The sequence below is a fragment of the Lissotriton vulgaris genome, unplaced genomic scaffold (genome assembly GCF_964263255.1).
Source record: "Lissotriton vulgaris unplaced genomic scaffold, aLisVul1.2 SCAFFOLD_509, whole genome shotgun sequence".
NCBI classification, from domain to species: Eukaryota; Metazoa; Chordata; class Amphibia; order Caudata; family Salamandridae; genus Lissotriton; species Lissotriton vulgaris.
This window is the reverse complement of record NW_028247190.1, coordinates 183,198-201,970: the sequence shown is the minus strand read 5'-3', so window position 1 is coordinate 201,970 and position 18,773 is coordinate 183,198. Positions and strand designations below refer to the sequence as shown.

Below are 18,773 nucleotides of genomic sequence, written 5' to 3'. Positions count from 1 at the left end.
AGCTAACCTGTAACTGAGGAAAGTAATAGTTAGGTTGAACAATAAAACTGGAGAGTCTATTTAAACATTGCAACCTAAAAATGATTTTAGATTACATGGGATTTTGTGTTTTCTGAAGTTACAACAGTAAGAATGTTCTTAAGTGCAACACTGCCTGCTCTACCCAGTGATTTACAGAGTAACTGAAATTTTATTTTCTTTCGCTAAGGCGTTTTTTAACTTGCCAGGACCCTAACGGATTGTTCATCAATGTTGGCAAACTCCAATACCTTCATATTTTGGGGGTTTCTGAAGATGCGTTTAGCCTCTATTTTGCTTTTCAGAACCATTTTACAATCCACAGACCATTTTGCCTTTCTGTCTGACTTTGGGGGCTTTATCCTGTGGACATTGAATGGACACACTAACAGGCTTGTGGCAGTGCAGTTGTAGGGCTGCAACTACTCCTATTCCTGGGTAACGTTAGTGACTCAAATCGATATTTGCTCATGCTATGCATCTGTTTTTCCTCCCACTACAGGAATATATCTTCTACTTGGAGCCAGATCGGTTGGAATCTGGCAAAGGAAAATGCTCTTATGACCCCAAACTAGACAGCGTGTCAGCCCTCATCCGTAAGTGTTAACACCCTAACCTTTTTTCAGATTCTGGGCCTATGCTTGGCTTAATGTCCCTTTTGAGCATGGAAAAGATCTGTAAAGACTGTGAGCAAGATGATATTGTAATTTAGATGACATTCCTTTTAGAGACCTTCATTTAGAGACCTTCATTCAGAGATCCTTTGTCAATAACACCCATCAGGAAATGTTACATGTTTTTCTGTTTCATCCCAATCAAGGGATTGTGGGGGAAACATTAGATTCCATTCGCTGTGCAGTTTTCAGTGGACCTCATTTATGTTATAAATTGCCACAAGCTTCGCATTTAACTTGAGCTTAAGCAGATTAAGTCCTGTACATTTGCGTTTATGATGTGTTTTCTTAACTAATGGCTGTTTTCCGGGATTTGTATTTGACGTCTGCTTTAGCTAGAGCTTTGGATCTGTGACTTAGATGTTGCTTACCTTCCTGGTTTTGTTGTCCCCTTTGCTGTAGGTATTTTTGGCCATTTACTTTCGTCTTTGTACTTTACTAGAGCTTTTTTTAGACTTATTCAACGTGGATGATCTTATGTGCAATTGTGTTCTTTGTACACGTGTAGCTGTGGATGTTGAGGTTATTATTTCTGCTGTGGCTGCTTTGCAGTTGGACATCATGCTTGTTATATTTAATGTAATTAGGTTATTTTGTGGCATTTTGCTCTGCTTCACTATAGATTGTTTTTGATGTATGTATGATTAGACGTGGTGCTTCACTAGTAGATTGCTCATCTATCTATATTTGGATATTGGAGTCTGGTTTCTTAGTGCCCTTATCAGGGGGGGTCATATGGTACATTTATGTTCTCATGTGTTTGCTTCGCTTGAGATTGTTTTCAGTTGCTGTTTCACAATTGCTTGGATAGGGATTTGTTTCGGAGTATTCCAGATACAGGAATACAGCCAGTAATGGGAGTCTCACAATGATGATGACTTTTAGCATCCTTTGGATTTCTGCTCTACTTTTCAGTACCTGGGATATATTTGATTGTGAAAACTGTTTTGTCAAGTGAATCTTTCCTCAATGGATCTATTAAATTGCTGTGGCACTTGCCCTGCTTCTGTCTTAATGTTGTCTCTTGTATGCAGAAATCACAACAGTCATGGCACCCTAAGCCTCAGCACATTCCTTTCTTATCAATAGGGAGATATTGGTTGGGTTGAATGAGGTCAGGCTAACGTCCAGTCCTATCAAACAGGCACAAAGTTAATGTCTATGCTCCTTGTGACTGTCTAGTAATAAACAAAATAAATGAGCATTTCAGAATGCCTCTTGAAAGAATTATGGTGCCACGTCTAGTCTTGTGGCCACGTCCACCAGTGCCGTCACTTCCTAGTCTACTGTGTCCAATTCCCGGGAAGTCTTGTAACCTGAGAGGATCCTATTGGGTGTGATAGTCTTCAAACTGGAAGTGGGTATTTTCTGTGAGCCGTGGTGCTGGATAATGATATGGGAAATAGGCAGAAATATAGGAATTTTGCAGGCAACCAGTAAATGCAAAGGAACAGTTTTATTCCTGTGAAAAACGACCATAGGCTAGTTTATGATTCAATATAAAGGAAGGGTTAAATACCTAAATCAAGAATTTGACTAGCAGGGAATGGGTCTTTAGGGTTTGATTCTCAAAGTCCTCTATGGTGTCATTTTATATTCAAAGACTAGCTTTGTTATGAAGTTTGCTTCTTCATTTAATTCTAGAGAAATTTCAATTCTTACTTTGTTTTCTAGTTGTAGCAAAAAGTTTCTGTTTTGTAAGTTTTACAGAATGCCTTGCCAATGCATGCTTCTTGACACCTTTCATAATGTTTTTCTTCCTTGGGGAAGAGCATATTCCTTTATGTAGTTTTCGCATTGCAGTGAACTGTTTATATTACCATTCTGGCTAGTAGTGCCATTAGAATATATTTGCTTCAAGTGTTCTTTCAGGGATCCTCCTCAGTATTTCTGATGGATACATCTTCCTGTGAATTCCTTAACTTTCTCATTACCCCTTGCGCAGCATTCCACAGAAACTGTTTTCATAGCTCTCCCATGTAGAAAAGTACGTCACAATGGCATGGCTCTGCTCCTAACTCCGCGTTACGTCGTCGGAGTCATAAGGAGACCTCATCAGCGTGCTGACGTCCCTTCCCTTTTTTCCAGAAGCAGCAACAACAGACAAACCCTCTGTACAGAACATACAGAGGGCAGGGTAGAGGTGCTGCTCGCCAACAAGTTTACTCCTCCTCCTCCTCTCCTGTCCTCCCAACTGGCTCTGCAGGGAAGCTGCTCTAGATCCTCCATCTTAGAGCATGTTGGACCCATGGGAGGTCAGGTGTACCATTTTCTTCAAAGTTGGAAGTCTGTTACGTCAGATCTTTGGGTTTTAAATGGGTATGCCCTTCCTTTTGGGGAGTTTCCACCTCCTTTCCCTACTCGCCAGGGCTGGTGTTTGGAGGAATATCTATTGTTTCTACAACAAGAGGTCCTGTCCTTGTTACAGAAAGTGCGATGGAGGTTGTTCTGGAGCAAGAAGGGGGTCGGGGATGCTACTCCTGGTATTTCTTGATCCCTAAAAAGGACAAGCGATTGAGGCTGATCCTAGTCAGGGTCTTGAATTTTTACCTCAAGCAGAAGTTCATGATACTGACCCTAGCTCAGGGTCTTCTGGTGCTGCAGCAGTAATACAGGATGGTGTCGATCGATTTTACAGGATTTGTATTTTCACATTACCATCCAGAAGTCACATCGGAAGGATCTCCGTTTTACGGTGGGGTCTCAACATTATCAGTTTGCGCTTTTCACAAAGGTGATGGCAGAGCTTCTAAGAAGGTCTTGGATTCCTGTTTTCCCCCATCAGGACGACTGGCGGATCAAGGCAATGTCGCCAGAGATGGTGCTTCATCTTCTGCCAATAACATCTAGACTGTTCTTTGCCTTGGGTTTTTCGATAACTGCACCCAAATCTCACCTGGTGCCCTCTCCGCGCAACCTGTTCATAGGAACAGTACTGGATACTACTGTGAGTCGTGCTATCAGGCCTCCTCAGAGGATTCTAGACATCCAAACTATGATCCCAAAGTTTCAGGATGGAGCGGCTGTTCTAGTCCTGAAGGTTTTACTTGCCTGCTCGGTCTGTTCCCTTCCTGCAAACTGGCACATGAGGGCACTCCAAAGGTGCCTCCGCAGGCAGTGGTTTCAACACAATGGGGATCTCAGGGAGGTGGTCAGAATCTCCAGAGACACTGCAGTGCATCTGTTCATCTGTTGAAGAACCAGGGTTTAACCCAGCGGCGCCAGGGGCACGCCTAAGATCTTCGAGTTCACCTGTCTTGGTATACAGAGACACGGAATACTTCTGGATGGCATCAGAGACCAAGTTTATTAGCTGCAGCTAGTAACGGTGATCCTAGAAATACATCACGGTGTACATTCTCAGGAGACTGCTCATTTTACTAAGGCGAGACGTCTCCTTTTATACCCAATATTCACATTATAAATGTACACCCACTGCACAAAATTGTAGCCAATAAGGTACATTTTCAAACAAAGTGTCACATAACAAAAACTCAATTTACAGTATCTCAACCCAAAAGTTAATTATTAGGAATGTCCCAAATTCAATCTCCACAAGCCGGACAAACCTATAATTGTAAGCATAACCCATGTAATGAAGAAACATAAAAAAGAAACGGTAACAGATGCTGAACAAGATAAGGCATGTGCAAGGAAACTAAAAGTTAGTGATGTCCTGAACATTGATTGGCAATCTCAGACAAAGATCGATCAGGGAAATTGGCTTTGCGAGGTCAGTTACAGGTGAAGAGGTCAGTCTCTTACAGTTCATTTCAGAGTCAAAAAGAAACCTAGTTAATGTATACATGAACTAAGAAGGCCAGGCCACTTTATTCACCAGGCTACCTTCACAGGCCTACATGAGGGCAACACAAAATGGTGGCACAGAACAAAATGGAGTCAGACTCGAGAATTACAGAACCTCACTGGAAGAGCTGGTGATGGTCTCCAGAGGAAAGATTGTTTCACATCAATCTTCTGGAATTGCGGGCGATGCTTTTGGCTCTCAAGGCCTTTCTTCCCTCCCTTCGCGATCAGTCATTTTTGGTCCTGACGGACAACACTACTGTGATGTGGTACATCAACAAGCCGGGAAGAGCAGGGTTGTATCGTCTGTGCAGAGAGGCTCTGCGACTCTGGTCTTGGGCTCAGGGCAATCTGATTTGTGTAATTGCAGATCTGGCCGTGGTGTTGAATATGCGTGCAGACAGTCTGTCGGCAATACTCGGCTTATCACGAGTGGCGTCTTCATCCGAAGGTGGTCCATCACATTTTCAAGATGTGGGGATTTCCTCAGTTGGACCTGTTTGCCACTGACATGAACATCCACTGCCTGTTATTCTGCAATCTCCAGTATCCGATACGGAGAGCACTGAGGGACATGTTTCAGTTAGATTGGGGCTCAGCTTCTTTACGCTTTCTCTCTCATACCCTTGATTTCTCGGGTTCTGAGAAAGATTCTCTACGACTGAGCCCAAGTAATATTGATCCCCCTGGATTGGCCAAGAAGAGTGTGGTATACAGACTTTGTTCACCTCTCACTTTGCCCTCTGCTCCATCTCCCTCACAGGGCAGACATCAAATCGCAGTCACAGGGGCAGGGTTTTCACCCGCCCACCTCCAGAATCTGCACCTTCATGCCTGGAGATTGAACGGTGCAACCTGATTTCTTTCTCTCTCCCACCAGATGTGGTGGATGCTATTTTATTGACCAGAAGACACTCCATCAAGTCAGTTTATGCTAGCAGATGGGCTAAGTTTGTAAAGTGGTGTAGTGAGAATTCTATGGACCCTTCACAGGCCCATTTGTCCACTACTTTACAATTTGCTCTTTCTTTAGCTATGCAGTTGCAACAGTCCTGGGCTATTTGTCTACACTTTCAGCATTCCATGGTTTACCCGACCAAACTTCTCTGTTTAAGTCTCACATAGTGTTAAGCTTTATTAAGGGACTTAACAAATACCCTCCCACTACGTTCATCGTGCCTCAGTTGGATCTTAATTTGGTACTAACTTTTGAACCTTTACATATTTGTCCTTTAAGACTATTTACGTTTAAAGCAATCTTTATAGTGGCTATAACGTCTGTTTAGTGAGTTGCAGGCCCTTAGTTTTAAGCCTATGTGGATACGTTGGTTCTGAAATACAGGGCTGCTTTTCTGCCATAGGTGATTACTCCGTTCCACTTGGGCCAGCTTCTCACCCTTCCTACTTTCCATCCTTGTCCACATCCATCCAAAGAGGAGAAAAGGCTTCATCGACTGGACCCTAAATGGGCTGTTAGCTTTTACATGGACAGGACACATGATTTCTGGCGGGTTGAGCAGCTGTTTGTTGGTTATGTGGGCAAGATGAAAGAAAAGGCTGTACATAAAAGAACATTATCCAGATGGATTATCCTTTGCATAAAGATCTGCTACACCATGGCTTACAAAGAACCAACAGAGCTAAGTCTTCTACTTTTGCTTTAGCTACCGTTGTCCCTCTAGTTAACGTCTGTAAAGCACAAATAAGGCTTCCCTCCACACTTTTGCAAAGTACTATTGACTAGACTCCGAAGTGCGTAGGGACGGTCACTTTGCTTGCTCTGTTCTACAGGATTCTTTGATATATGCAGACAAGCACCCACCTCAGAGTGTGGGACTGCTTGGGGTTTCTATTCAAAAGTTGAGCTATCCACAGGTAGTTGTATCCATCAGAAGAACAAATTACCCACCTTTGGTAATTCTTTTTCTGGTGCATACAGTATCTACTTGTGGATTCCCCTGCCTCCCCTTTGCCTCGAAGGCACGGAAAAAATGGGTGGAAACCTACGTCAGCACGCTGACGAGGACTCTTATGGCTCCAATGACGTCACAGGGAGCCACGTGCGGAGCCATGGGCATTATGATGTCCGCATCAATGTGGGAGAGATGTGAAGAAAAGTTTCCATGGAATGCTGCGGTAGTGGAATATTCAAAGGTGAGAAATCCACAAGTAGGTACTGTATCCACCGGATAAAGCATTACAAAAGGTAAGTAACATTGGTCATATCAAGAATTGTTTATTTTTTTTAAAGCAGGTTAAAAATTCATTACAAAGGGTCATCTACATTTTATGTAACTTTATTTATAATTTAGTAAATATCTACATTTTAACCACTTGATGGACACCTAGATGTATACATGTATGCATGAAATGAGTGTACACAGTATGACCTTATGGTGTATACATATGTCGTCGGCATGATTTACAAATGTCAAATGAAGTATCCCTCTAAACAGTGGAGAAAGTGTCTGATACAGAAGTGTACAGATGCGCATGCCACCAGTGGGTTAAAATAGCAGATTTTGTAAACATTTACCTTCTTGGATTTGAAATTTGGATTGTAAAGGATTTCCTTTTTTGCTTTTAAACATTTCATTATCTTTAAATAGATGTGGGATACATTTAAAAAAGTTATTTTAATTACAGAAATTATTTTAGCTCTGTAGACGTTTTTGTAATTTAGTTTTACAAAAATGTTTCATTTTAGTATTGAAAATGTTTGTTTATTTTTTGGTTATAACCTGCATATCCGCTTAAGCGCGGCGGCAATTCCGCTGCGGTGCGGTGGTTTACCGCAGTGGGCGGGGCCACAACAGCCAACGGACGTGCGCAGCACTATGGAGGTAGTGCGTGCGACGGCCGTCGGAAGCAGCGAAGGGGATTTCTGTAAAACTTTTTCTAAGGGCTTGGCTTCAGTTTTGATTTAAAGTTTGCAAAGCATGTACATTGGATTTTTGAAAGGTTTGCTTTGTATTAAAATGAATTTGCTTTTTAGTTTTGCATGTCTATTGTAGTTTTAGGAGGCTAACAGTTTACAAATGGTTTTCAGTTTAGGTTGCAAAGCTGCCCTTTTATAGTTTTGCATGTTTTTTTTCTTTTGAAATATTTTACATCTCACACGGTTTTGCTAATCTTGTTCGCAAAAGGCTTGTCTTGGTTTCATCAAAGTTTGCTCTTAAGCCAAACAAAAGCTCTCCATTCTCATTTTGAAAAGGTCTGTGTTATAGCTTTTCATATGAGTATTAGGGGGTTTTAAGATTTTTTTTGCTTTCGAAAAGGTTTTCTTGATCGTTTTCTAAAAACTTTGTTGGATTTCTCTTTTAATTTTCAGTAATTTTAGATTTTACTACAAGCGTTTCTTTTTATGTTCTGTTTAGGTTTATTAAAGTACCTTGGTTTTCCAAACGTTTATCTTTTTTGCTTTCCAAGGTTTCACTCTGCTTCGAAATATTTTGCACTGGTTTTCCATTTATTTTGCCCATATTCATATTTGGATTTCTAAACATCTCCTTTAATTTCAATACTGTTTTCCTAAATTGTAAATGTTCAGAATAATGATTTTCCAGAGATTTTGTATTTAGAAATATGCTGCTTTATTATGTAGCAATTTATTTTCGTTGTAGTTTTGAAATTTTTTATTTCAGTTCTGCCAATGATTTTATTTTTACAAGGTTTTGCTGTTTAAGTTTTTGAGTGTTATTGTTTTTTGAATAATTATTCCCTTTTTGGTTTACCAAAAATATTGTGTGTAAAGCATGTTTTGTTTTTCGATTTGTACAGTTGTTGATTAGTAGTTTTCCATAAGATTAGAATGTTGGTGCATAGCTGTTTAAGATTTAGATTTGAGTGTCCGCTTTAGAAGCATGTTCTGGCAATGTTGGGGGAAGTCCAACTTGATGCCCTTCGGAAACTCCTCAAAAACAGTTTTTTTCCAAAATTCTACTTAATCATTGGCTCTCTTTGTCAGCGTCTGACATCAGCGCTGGGATGCCTCAGGGTAGCTATGTGCTTTATAAATGCTTTTTCATTTCATTTTATGTTGACACCAAATCTTAAGCACTGTGCAGGGACTTACCAAAGCTAATTGTGAACTTTACTGTTTTCTCAGTGGTAAATACAAATATTACGTTTTGCGGAATAATGCAGTTTAATAATATGATACAGATCAGGAATGAGGTGTACCAGCAATCAGAAAAGGAGTCCTTGCCATGGCTCCAATGCTTCAGATTTTAGGCTTATGTTGGCTTAATTTTCAGTTATATATACCATGGTTTGTTGTTTGCCAGGGCGGCGTTCTTTTTTCTTACAAGTTACTATAAGCTTTAAAGTACGTTTCACTTGCAGCTATGAATGATGAAAAATGCCTCCAAATGTCCTTAAACTTTTATAACTGCACAATTATTTTGAATAGGGCTCTTCTAACACCCCAGGTGTGCTTTCTCGATTAAATAACAGGACATGATTTCTTTATAATTAGGATGGACACAACAATCTGTCTGCATCAATCTACAAAACATTTTCTCACAATGTTTTTCCCACAAAACAATAGAAGATCAGTCTTCTTACAGTCACAGTGGTAACATTTTAAATAAATAGCTTCCCAGTTCTCGTTTCCACTGCAAACTCTGCGCTCGGTCTGTGGAAGATACAATTGGGCACCAAAAAAATAGGCAGAACCAACTGATTGGTCCTTCCATTTGAAGTGTTTCTTTTCCCATGAACATTCTCAGCATAGCATTCCCTGATTTAGTTTCATCTGAACAATTTTATGATCTAGAGTATTACCCATGATAGCCCAGCTCTTCAGTTCAGCATAATTGCATAAACAAATTCAAGAGCAAGGGAATAGATTGTCAGCAGGCCTTGCATCCCTCTCCTACTACCATTCAGCACAGCACTGTCCAGAGCCATGCACAGCTTCTGTAGGATAAGCAGTAGAAGTAGCCTAGAGCCCCGTTGATGCTTCTGTGGCATTTTTCTTCAATAAATGAAATGAGCATGAAGTTTGTTCATTTAGCAGAGCAAGAGGGCAGAGACCGTTGTGCTCATATTGCAGGGCTGCTTCAGAAGACTGTATTACACACGGATTAGACCAGTGTTGAGAGAAGGGCCCTTTCAGCGCCAGTTGAGATGCCATGTGCTAATCTGGGACATTGGCGGTGCTTCCCGCACACTCTCCAGTGCCAGCATTGCATTCCAGTGACCCATCCATCAAGGAAAGGTTACTTAGAAGGGACTTTGTATTTGCAGCTGGACTGAAATAAAAAAGTTTCTCTGTTTGAGAGGGAGATTGTTGCTTCTAGCACAAGCAAGTTGAGCTTTCTGAAACCTGTGTTTACACAGTATTTGTGCTTGAATAAGGCATACAAGAAATGTTGATTTCTTGATACTGGCAAAAATGTTTCGATGTAGCGTTGTTGGTGATATGGTATGGCTCATCTGATACTTATCAAGCTCCATCGAAACATAGCGCCTGATTTAGATCTTGGTGAACAGGTTACTCAATCACAAAGGTGATGAATATCCCGAAATATAAATCCCTTAGGTTATAATGGGATTTATATTTCAGTGGACGGGATATCTGTCACTATTGTGTCGGAGTAACCCATCCGCCAACACCTGAATCAGGCTCATAGAGGACGGCAGCGTCCCCATGCAAATTTGTATTCTGTTGAACTACTTTGTGTGTACTGCAATTTTGCAACCACGTTGCAGACCATTTTAACTCCATGTAGATCAGTAAATTTACCTCATTCCTTCTTCTTAACTGAAACTATTTTTATGATAGCACAATGCAGCTTTGCTAATACATCATGGTACTAATGCGTAGGGAAGCAAGCCTGCTACTGTGATATTCTCCCAGTCCTCCTAAAGATCCTCAACCCTGACATTTGGCACGTCTTGCTTGTCTAGTCCTGAAGCTCTTCTGGTTCTCGTACACTTGAGTGCTGACCATCAGCTCCTCAGCATGTGACCGGTAGAACGAACATGTACATTCTTGCAGGTACATCTCTCCTTTGACCTTGTACTGGACTAGTTGAAGTGGGTCATTTGCAGCTCTACCAAACCAACTCCTTAATCTCCTGTAGCAGCAATCCATTCCTAGGAGATAGTTAGATCTGTGTCCCAAAAGCTAGATATGCTGTCTGAAACATGGCATCTGGCTATCAAGTGGGTTGGTTAAAGACCAGGAACTGTGTTTTGGAGTTGTAGATTTCTTTTTTTTATGTGTCAACTTTCCCTGAAGCCACCCTTTGTATATATGCAAATCTAACGAGATCTACCTAAAATAGTTCTACTAACTTGCTTAAACCTAGGGCTATATCTTGCAAGAGAGCAGCTCCTTTGATGTGTAGTCTCCGGTGCAGTTTTAAAAACATCCCTTGTTACATGGCAGTTTCTGTAGGAAGGGCTCCACACTACACGGCGCAAATGAGGAGGAACGGAGAGCAAGTGGTGGACAGGGTTTGGCTAAAGTTACCAAGTGGGGTGTCCCAAGGAAGGGAAAGTGGAAACAATAGCACTGTATACCGAGATTAGAGCCTTCAATTGGGGAGGGGGGGGGGGAGTCTTGTGGTCTCTAAAACAGCTGCAGCTGTCTCCTGTAACGCATTCAACTCCATCCCACCACCGTGCAAAGAGCACTCACTTAGCACTAATCCAGCTAAAGTCGGGTTAGGCGCAGGCCATCTCCGGTACCTTCCGAAGGCGTATGCGTGTCCCTTTACATGATGCGACACCAGACAGTTTAATTAACAAGGAGCAGCTGCACTGTGGAGGCATAGATGCCACAGAGCTCTGCATTCGCTGTTTTAACACAGGGACCACATACAACTCCATCAGTACATCCCCCTCCCAAGCATAAGTACCTTGTGCTTAAATCTGTCACCACTCTGTCAACAACCATGGTCCTGAGATGTAGTAGTATCCTATTATTTCAGTATTGAACCTGCACACTTTGGCAATGCACCTCAATCTAGACATGCAGCATTTAATTCAAGTATGTCTACCCATCGCCCAGCTCTTCCACTGTACCCCAATGCTCTTCCTATTTTAATTTTTAGCACCAGAACCGACACACCGAACCTCATTGATGACGTGCAGAATATTACAATTATTAGTACATGTATATCAGGGATTTTGCATGTAGCTTAACTGTGCATCTCCATCATAATTTGGTTCAAAACTCACATGTATGTAATCACCAAGTAATTAAATTGCTGTGTCAGTTCACCATGTTCACCTTTTGATCAGTAATTCGTTGTGGATTCTGGTAGTTAGACTTAAAGCACTTTATTTTGTTTTCCTCTGTTGATGGTTGTAGTCTGCCTCTGTGGTCTTCTAATTTCGACTTGTCTCCTCTTCCCTCAGATGAGGAGCTGTACGCTGGGGTGTACATTGATTTCATGGGTACGGACGCCGCCATATTCCGCACAATGGGCAAGCAGACGGCCATGAGGACAGACCAGTACAACTCCCGCTGGTTAAATGGTAAGAGCTGCATGGATAGTGGCACTTCTGAGAATTTTAGTTTCTCCATTTCCTACGGACTGTCTATTGTATTTTTTGGTCGGCAAATATTAGATGACCCACTCAAAACATTCAACCAGAATGTGATTTAGCAGCAAGAAAATTTTGGGGGAATAAATGTTGCCCTCTCACTTCATCTACAAGTCAAATTTGATCGTACTTTGGCAGTCACATCCATTTACTGCCAAATCTTCTTATATTTGTTGACATCAGTCATCCAGTGGGATTATCTGGTGGATGCAGGTAGTGTAAAAGTATTTGATCTCCAAGTTCCACTCGTGAAGTTGTTCAGTGGGTAGGGGAATGTGTTGAAAGTTTCTGCCTTAATTCAGAGGGGAAGCCATTGATTGGCTGATTTCTATAGCTCTTGAATGCAATTGTGTGTGTGTGTGGGTCTTGCATTAGCCAAGAATATAAATGTATATCTAAAAAAACAAAGGTTACAGGGACGTTCTAGTTAGGCTCAGATTTCACTCATACAAAACCAGTGAAATTCAACAGTTAGTTACCCGAGTAACTATAACTTAGGCCCCCCAATGCACTGCTTATGGCCGCACCTATTACATCACTCATGACATGATCAGTGACATCTCAAATGACATCACTGATGACATCATCCTGTGACTGTGTTTTGTAAACTTTTCTGAGGCTTAAAGCTATATACCAAGCTAAAGCATGAGTTAAAATATTCTTTCTGTACTAGTAATAAGTCATAGTATTTCTAACATATCTCATCCGAGTGGCTGTCTGTCTGTATCACTGTGTGAGTGGATGTCCAGGTGGCTGTGTGAGTGCTTGTATGGATTTGTTAATGGGTATGTGAGTAGCTATATGGGTGAGTGAGAGGCTGTTTTGGATAGGGAATAGGTGTATGAGTGGCTGTATGGGTGAGTTAGTGGCTGCATAGGTACATTTGGTATGTGAGTGGGTGTGTGAGTGGCTGTATGGGTAGGGAGCAGCTGTTTGAGTGTGTGTATAGGTGAGTGGCTGTTTTGGAGAGTGAATGTCTGTGTGAGTGGCTGTAAGTGTCTGAGTGGTTGTGTGAGAGGTTGTATGGATGTGTGTAGGGGTATGTAATTGGTTCTGTGGGTGTGTGAGTGGTTGTATGGGTGATCAAGTGGCTGTCTCAGTGGCTGTATGGGTAAGTGAGTGGGTGTGTCAGTTGCTGTATTGGTGAGTGAGTGGCAGTGTGAGTGACTGTATGGGTGTGTGTGTTGGTGTGTGAGTACCTGTATGAGTTAGTGAGTAGTTCTGTGAGTTTCTGTGTAGGTGATTGAGTGGGTGTGTGAGTGGCTGTAATGGTATATGAGTGGGTGTGTATGTGTCTGTATGACTGGATGTGTGAGTGGTTGTATTTTTGAGTGAGTGGGTGCATTAGTGGCTGTGTAAGTGAGTTAGTGGGTGTGTGAGTGGCGTATAAGAGTGGTTGTGTGAGTGATTCTATGGTTGAGTGAATGATTGTGTGAGTACTGGTATGGGTCTGTGAATGGGTATGTGAAGGGTTGTGTGGGAGTATGAGAGTCTATATGGGGTGTGAATGGATGTGTGAGCGGTTCTGTGGATGATGTCATCAGTAATGCCATCAGTGTTGTCGTTGTCATTTGAGATGTCATAGGTGATGTCACTGACAATGTCATGAGTGATGTTATATGTGAGGTAATAGGCAGTACATTGCTGGGTCGTACATTATAGTTAGCTCAGGGAACTTTAACTGCAAAATTTCACTGGTTTTGTATGAGTGAAATCTGAGCCTAAATATAACGTTCTTGTAACCTTTATTTTTTCTGTGAATTTCTAATGTTTTTTATTTGAATTCCTAACTGTAACCTAGATCATTTGAGAGTGAGTGTGTGAGTGCATGAGTGTCTCAGTGGGTGTATGAGTGTCTGAGTTGGCCTGGGAGAGTGGCTGCATAAGTGTCTCTCTGGGTCTGTGGGTGTCTGAGTGGGTGCATGAGTGTCTGGGTGAGCATCTGAATTGGTCTGTGAGTGAGTGGGTTCCTCCATCTGTGTCAGTCTGTGAGCAAGTGCATGAGTGTCTTAGTGGGTCTGTGAGTGGTTTTGTGTGTCTTGGAGTGGGTGCATGTGCGTTTAAGTGAGTATCTTGGTTGGTATGTGAGTAGGTGTGAGTGTGTCTTAGTGGGTTTGTCAGTGCCTCTATGAGTGTGTGGGTCTGTGAGTGAAAGACTGAGTTTGAGTGGGTCTGTGAGTGAGTGCCTGATTCTGAGTGGGTCTGTGAGTAGGTATGTAAATCTGAGTGGGTGAGTGAGTCTGATTGGCTCTGTGCGTGGATGTGTTAGTCAGTAAGTGGGTCTGTGAGTGAGTGTGTGAGTGGCCAGCCAAATTTGAATGGGAGTGGGAACCACGCGTCCCTCCTGCCTGGGCTGATTTTGGCCCCAGCGACCCCAAGCCCCAGGGCCGGCCAACATTCAATGGGGAAGGGGGGGCTACATGGCCCCCCTCCCTGGGGGCCCAGCCGCATTGGAATGGGCGAGTTGGGGCCCGTCCTTAATATATATTTTGTTTTGGGGAGGTGGGCTGCATGGCCCTCGTCTCGTGCTGATTCTTTTTGCCCCAGGAACCCTCAACCCTGTAGGAAATGTAATGGGAAGGGAGGGCCACACAGCTCCCCTCCCTGGGCCAAATGTGTCCCTGGGGACACTGTCCTCTGTGGCCCAGGTACAATACAATTGTGGAAGGGGGCTACACAGCCCCCTTCCACTGGCCAGTTTTGGCCACAAGGACTTATTCCCTGGAGCCCGGCCATGTGTCTCTGGATGCCCTGGCCATCGCCAGGACCCAGTGTGCACATTGGGGACCGCAGGGAGCATTAAGAGCCCCCGCAGACCCAGTCAGCTCTCCGCCTCCTACGGAAGCGAGCATTGCTACTGCACTGTGGGTGCTGCTGGAAAGGCAGCTCCCTCTGTGCAGGAGCTATTGTTTTGTCTCTTTCTCTGCCCGATTGTCTGCAGGCAGGGAAAGAGATAGAACCTCGGCTTCCAGCAGGCACAAGCACTTTGACTGTTCCTACCCACTGGAAGTGCAGTGTCAAAGCTCCCGCCAAGCAAAGGCAAACTGCTATGTCCTGGGGTGGGCACCCTGGGGCATAGCCGGAGCAGGCCCTGGGGGTTGGCAGTCCCCAGGGCCATGTATGGCTCCAGGAGTGGGGCCACACAGCTCCCTCTTCTTTCTTATTTGAGGGCCGGGCCCCTCTGCCCTTTTTCCATTTAAAAACAAATATGTGGCCCTGGGGAGGTGGTGGTCCCCATGGTTGGGGTCTGCAGGGCCCCCAATTGTGTGTTGTTTATCCCCATGAGGTGGTGTTCCCCGTGGCTCGGGGTCCGCGCGGCCCCCCATCAATGTTTGTTTAGCCCTGGGGAGGTAGTAGTCCCTGGGGCTCAAAGAGCCTTGAGGGGGACGCGTGTGCCCACCTCCGTCCTAAAATGCCTCCAGGACCTGGTCCACCCAGAGGCCTTTTGAAAACTAGCGCGAGAGCCCGCACTTGAGGTTTTTATTTTGCCACAAATTCACATCAATTTTTTTTCCCTGGCGGGATCCCCCAGTGACACCAAGATCAAGGCTTGGGGGTTGGGGCATTCCGACCCTGCCCCCATTTTTCCCTACGTCTTTTTTTTTGGGGGGGGGGGGGGGACTTGACTGATGGCTGCCAACACTTCCTGGTAAAAGTGTTGGCAGCCAATCAGAGCTCCTAAAATCTCTGCACAATTCTTATTAGTCCCGAAATAGTCCTCAATAGCAGATATAAAATTTGGATTTCCTTAATTTCTCACCAACTCAACGGATTTGCACCAAATAAGGGAAAGTGTGATATGCGGTTCAGGCTGTAGTAGTGTTCAAAGTTATATTAGCAATTCACATGGGAAACACACTTTTTTTTACCTCCACTTTTTCTTGTCCCCCACTTCACCGATCACACTGAAACTTTACATGCTTAACAATACTCACGATAACACTTTTTAGGGCACATTTTATGTAGATTCATCATATGACTCCGAAGATATAGTCCAGTATTAAAAGGCTTTTCCATGGAAATATGGTCCTATCTATCTATCTATCTATCTATAAGAATTAGTGGCACTTGAGAGTACCTTTTGACCTTTTATTTAATCAGCATACTGTTAATAGCAAAACACCAGCCTACGTGTTTCAACCACTTTTGTGTGTTGCACATTGGCTGGCGTTTGAATTTGGTTATTACCGTTATGCTGATTAAATAAAAGAGCAAAGGGAGCTCTCAAGTGCTGCTAATTGCTTTGGCTATCGAAATTGGAAAGGTGGTCTGACCTTGAGCGAGCACCAGCAGAGGAGTGTGCCACTTTACAGACCAAGTTTGTGGAAGGATATATATATATATATATATATATATATATATATATATAATATACATATGAAATATACTTCGTAAAATATTCTTCGTAAAATATTCTTCGTTATTAGGGGCTTGTAGCCAGTCGTCCTCATCGATATGTGTTTTTTTTTTTGTTCTGTCAGTCACATGTATTCCACCCACTAGAACATGAGGCGGTAGTTTAGCCCAATCCAGACACTGGCTAACTTCAGTATGTGTGATGGCATTGCGCTCTTTCATAAGGAGCAAATGTGCACACAAAGTAGTTCTGCTCAGTGCCAGGGATTCCTATAGCAATGTGTATTGTCTGAGAGAAAAAAATATCTTTGCTTTTAGCCAATGTTTTGTTTTTTAATACTGGTGAGAACCTGGCAACTCCCTCAACAATAAAAGTTTACAAAACCATATTAAAATAAGTACTGGCAAAGCCAAACGGTGTGCAGGCAACGCCAGACCTAAACATGGCTTTGTCAATAAGGGTTTTGATTTATTTACAAGGTTGGGCTATCTCAACCCAGGTTGGGAGGCAGGCTCCATGGTGCCGCACAGAAGCAATACCTCGGCTCTGCTGCTCAGACCAAACGAACAAGGACTCTCAAGCGGCAGCGTGCACCGCTTGACATTAACGGATAGGCATAGGTTAGGGCAGGTGCGGTTCGTCCATTGGGGCGTGGGGGCGTAGCCCCCCCGCCCAACGCCGCCCGCAGCTCCCTCATGACAATCATGTCAATGAATCAACATGACGTCAGACCGCCGGGCGGGCGTCATGTTGATTCATTGACATGATTGTACTGACGGCAACACAAGTACGCATGCGTGGGGACGGAGGGTGAATTTTTACCCGTGCCCAAGCATGCGCACTTGTGTTTTGGCGGCGTTGCGCATGCCCATCAGGAGCCCTAATGGGCGTGCTGCGGGCGAGAGGGTACCTGTGCCCCTGGCGCCAGGATTGGCCAGGGGCGCTGTGAGCCTGTGACGTGTGCGGGACTGGCAGCAAGGTAAGAGTGTGTTTTTCGGTGTTTAGCTTGCACAAATGACTTGCGATAGTTCAGTGTGTTAAAGCATCTGCTGCAGAAATGTGTAAATACATGAATGATGGATGGATGCAGGGTGGGTGCATTAATGATTGTTCGGTGGATGGGTGGGTGGATGGATGGATGGATGGATGCATGAATGATGTATGGATGCATGGATGCATGCATGATGGGTGGATGTATGATGGATGGATGATGGATGGGTGGATGGATGGATAGGTGGGTGAATGAATGATGTATGGATGCAGGATGGGTGGGTGGATGGATGGGTGGATGCATGAATGATGTATGGATGGATGCATGCATGATGGGTGGATGCATGATGGATAGATGGGTGGATGGATGGGTGCATGAATGAATGATGTATGGATGTAGGATGGGTGGGTGGGTGGGTGGATGGATGGATGGGTGGATGCATGAATGATGTATGGATGCATGCATGATGGATTAATGCATGATGGATGGATGGATGGGTGGGTGGATGGATGGATGGATGGATGGATGGATGGATGGATGGGTGGGTGCATGAATGATGTATGGATGCAGGATGGTTGGGTGGATGGATGGATGGGTGGATGCATGAATGATGTATGGATGCATGCATGCATGATGGGCGGATGCATGATGGATGGATGGGTGGATGCATGAATGATTGATGTATGCAGGGTGGGTGGGTGGATGGATGGGCGGATGCATGAATGATGTATGGATGGATGCAAGGTGGTTCGGGCTCGCTCACTGCGCTCGATCGCTGCGGTGCAATATGCAAATTAGTTTACGCCTCACCACTTTCAAATGTCACCAGCCGCCCCTGGGTTAGGGCTTTATAAGGTGCGAGCCTGCGAGGACACATCACAAGGGTTAGGCACACTCCGCATAGCTGACTGCCGCTGCCTCTGCATTCACAGAAGTGTAGATAAATATTAGATTTTTCTCTTGAAATGGCGCCGACTACTGGGAGCGGGTCTCGGTGGCTGGGCGTTTAGTGGCTGGACTGGTGCCTGGTCCCTTCTCACCCCTTCTCACTTCCAGAAGGGGGCAAGTGTAAGAAGACCCTTGTCATCTCTGATAACTGATCTAGGTCACTTATCTCTCGCCCCCCGTTCTATCCCAAGACGGATGAGCAATGCGTGCAGCAAGTGCATGACCGGTAGCGCGCCCAGCTGTGGGGACGTCCCAGCGACAGCTGAGCTAACGGAGTCCGGGGAGATCGGGTTTTAGCCGCGGAGAGGCGTGAAATGTGTTCCTTGAAGAATCCTGTCAGCGTGGGGCTAGAGACTGCTCCCCCCCAGGCCTCGCGGCCTGCATTCCACCGAGCCCCCTGCGGGTGGTCACATGAGAA

The 18,773-nt window shown here is 44.0% G+C and overlaps 1 protein-coding gene across 2 annotated transcripts in view; it reads left to right on the top strand.

Annotated features, from left to right (window-relative positions):
• SEMA3F (semaphorin 3F) overlaps nucleotides 1-18,773 on the top strand; it is a 371,011-nt gene that overhangs the window by 283,327 nt on the left and 68,911 nt on the right. For both annotated transcript variants that reach the window (XM_086949651.1, XM_086949652.1), the window contains 2 exons: nucleotides 521-614; nucleotides 11,871-11,990. In XM_086949651.1, coding sequence (XP_086805777.1) covers nucleotides 521-614; nucleotides 11,871-11,990 — 214 coding nt within the window. The remainder of the gene's footprint in view (nucleotides 1-520; nucleotides 615-11,870; nucleotides 11,991-18,773) is intronic.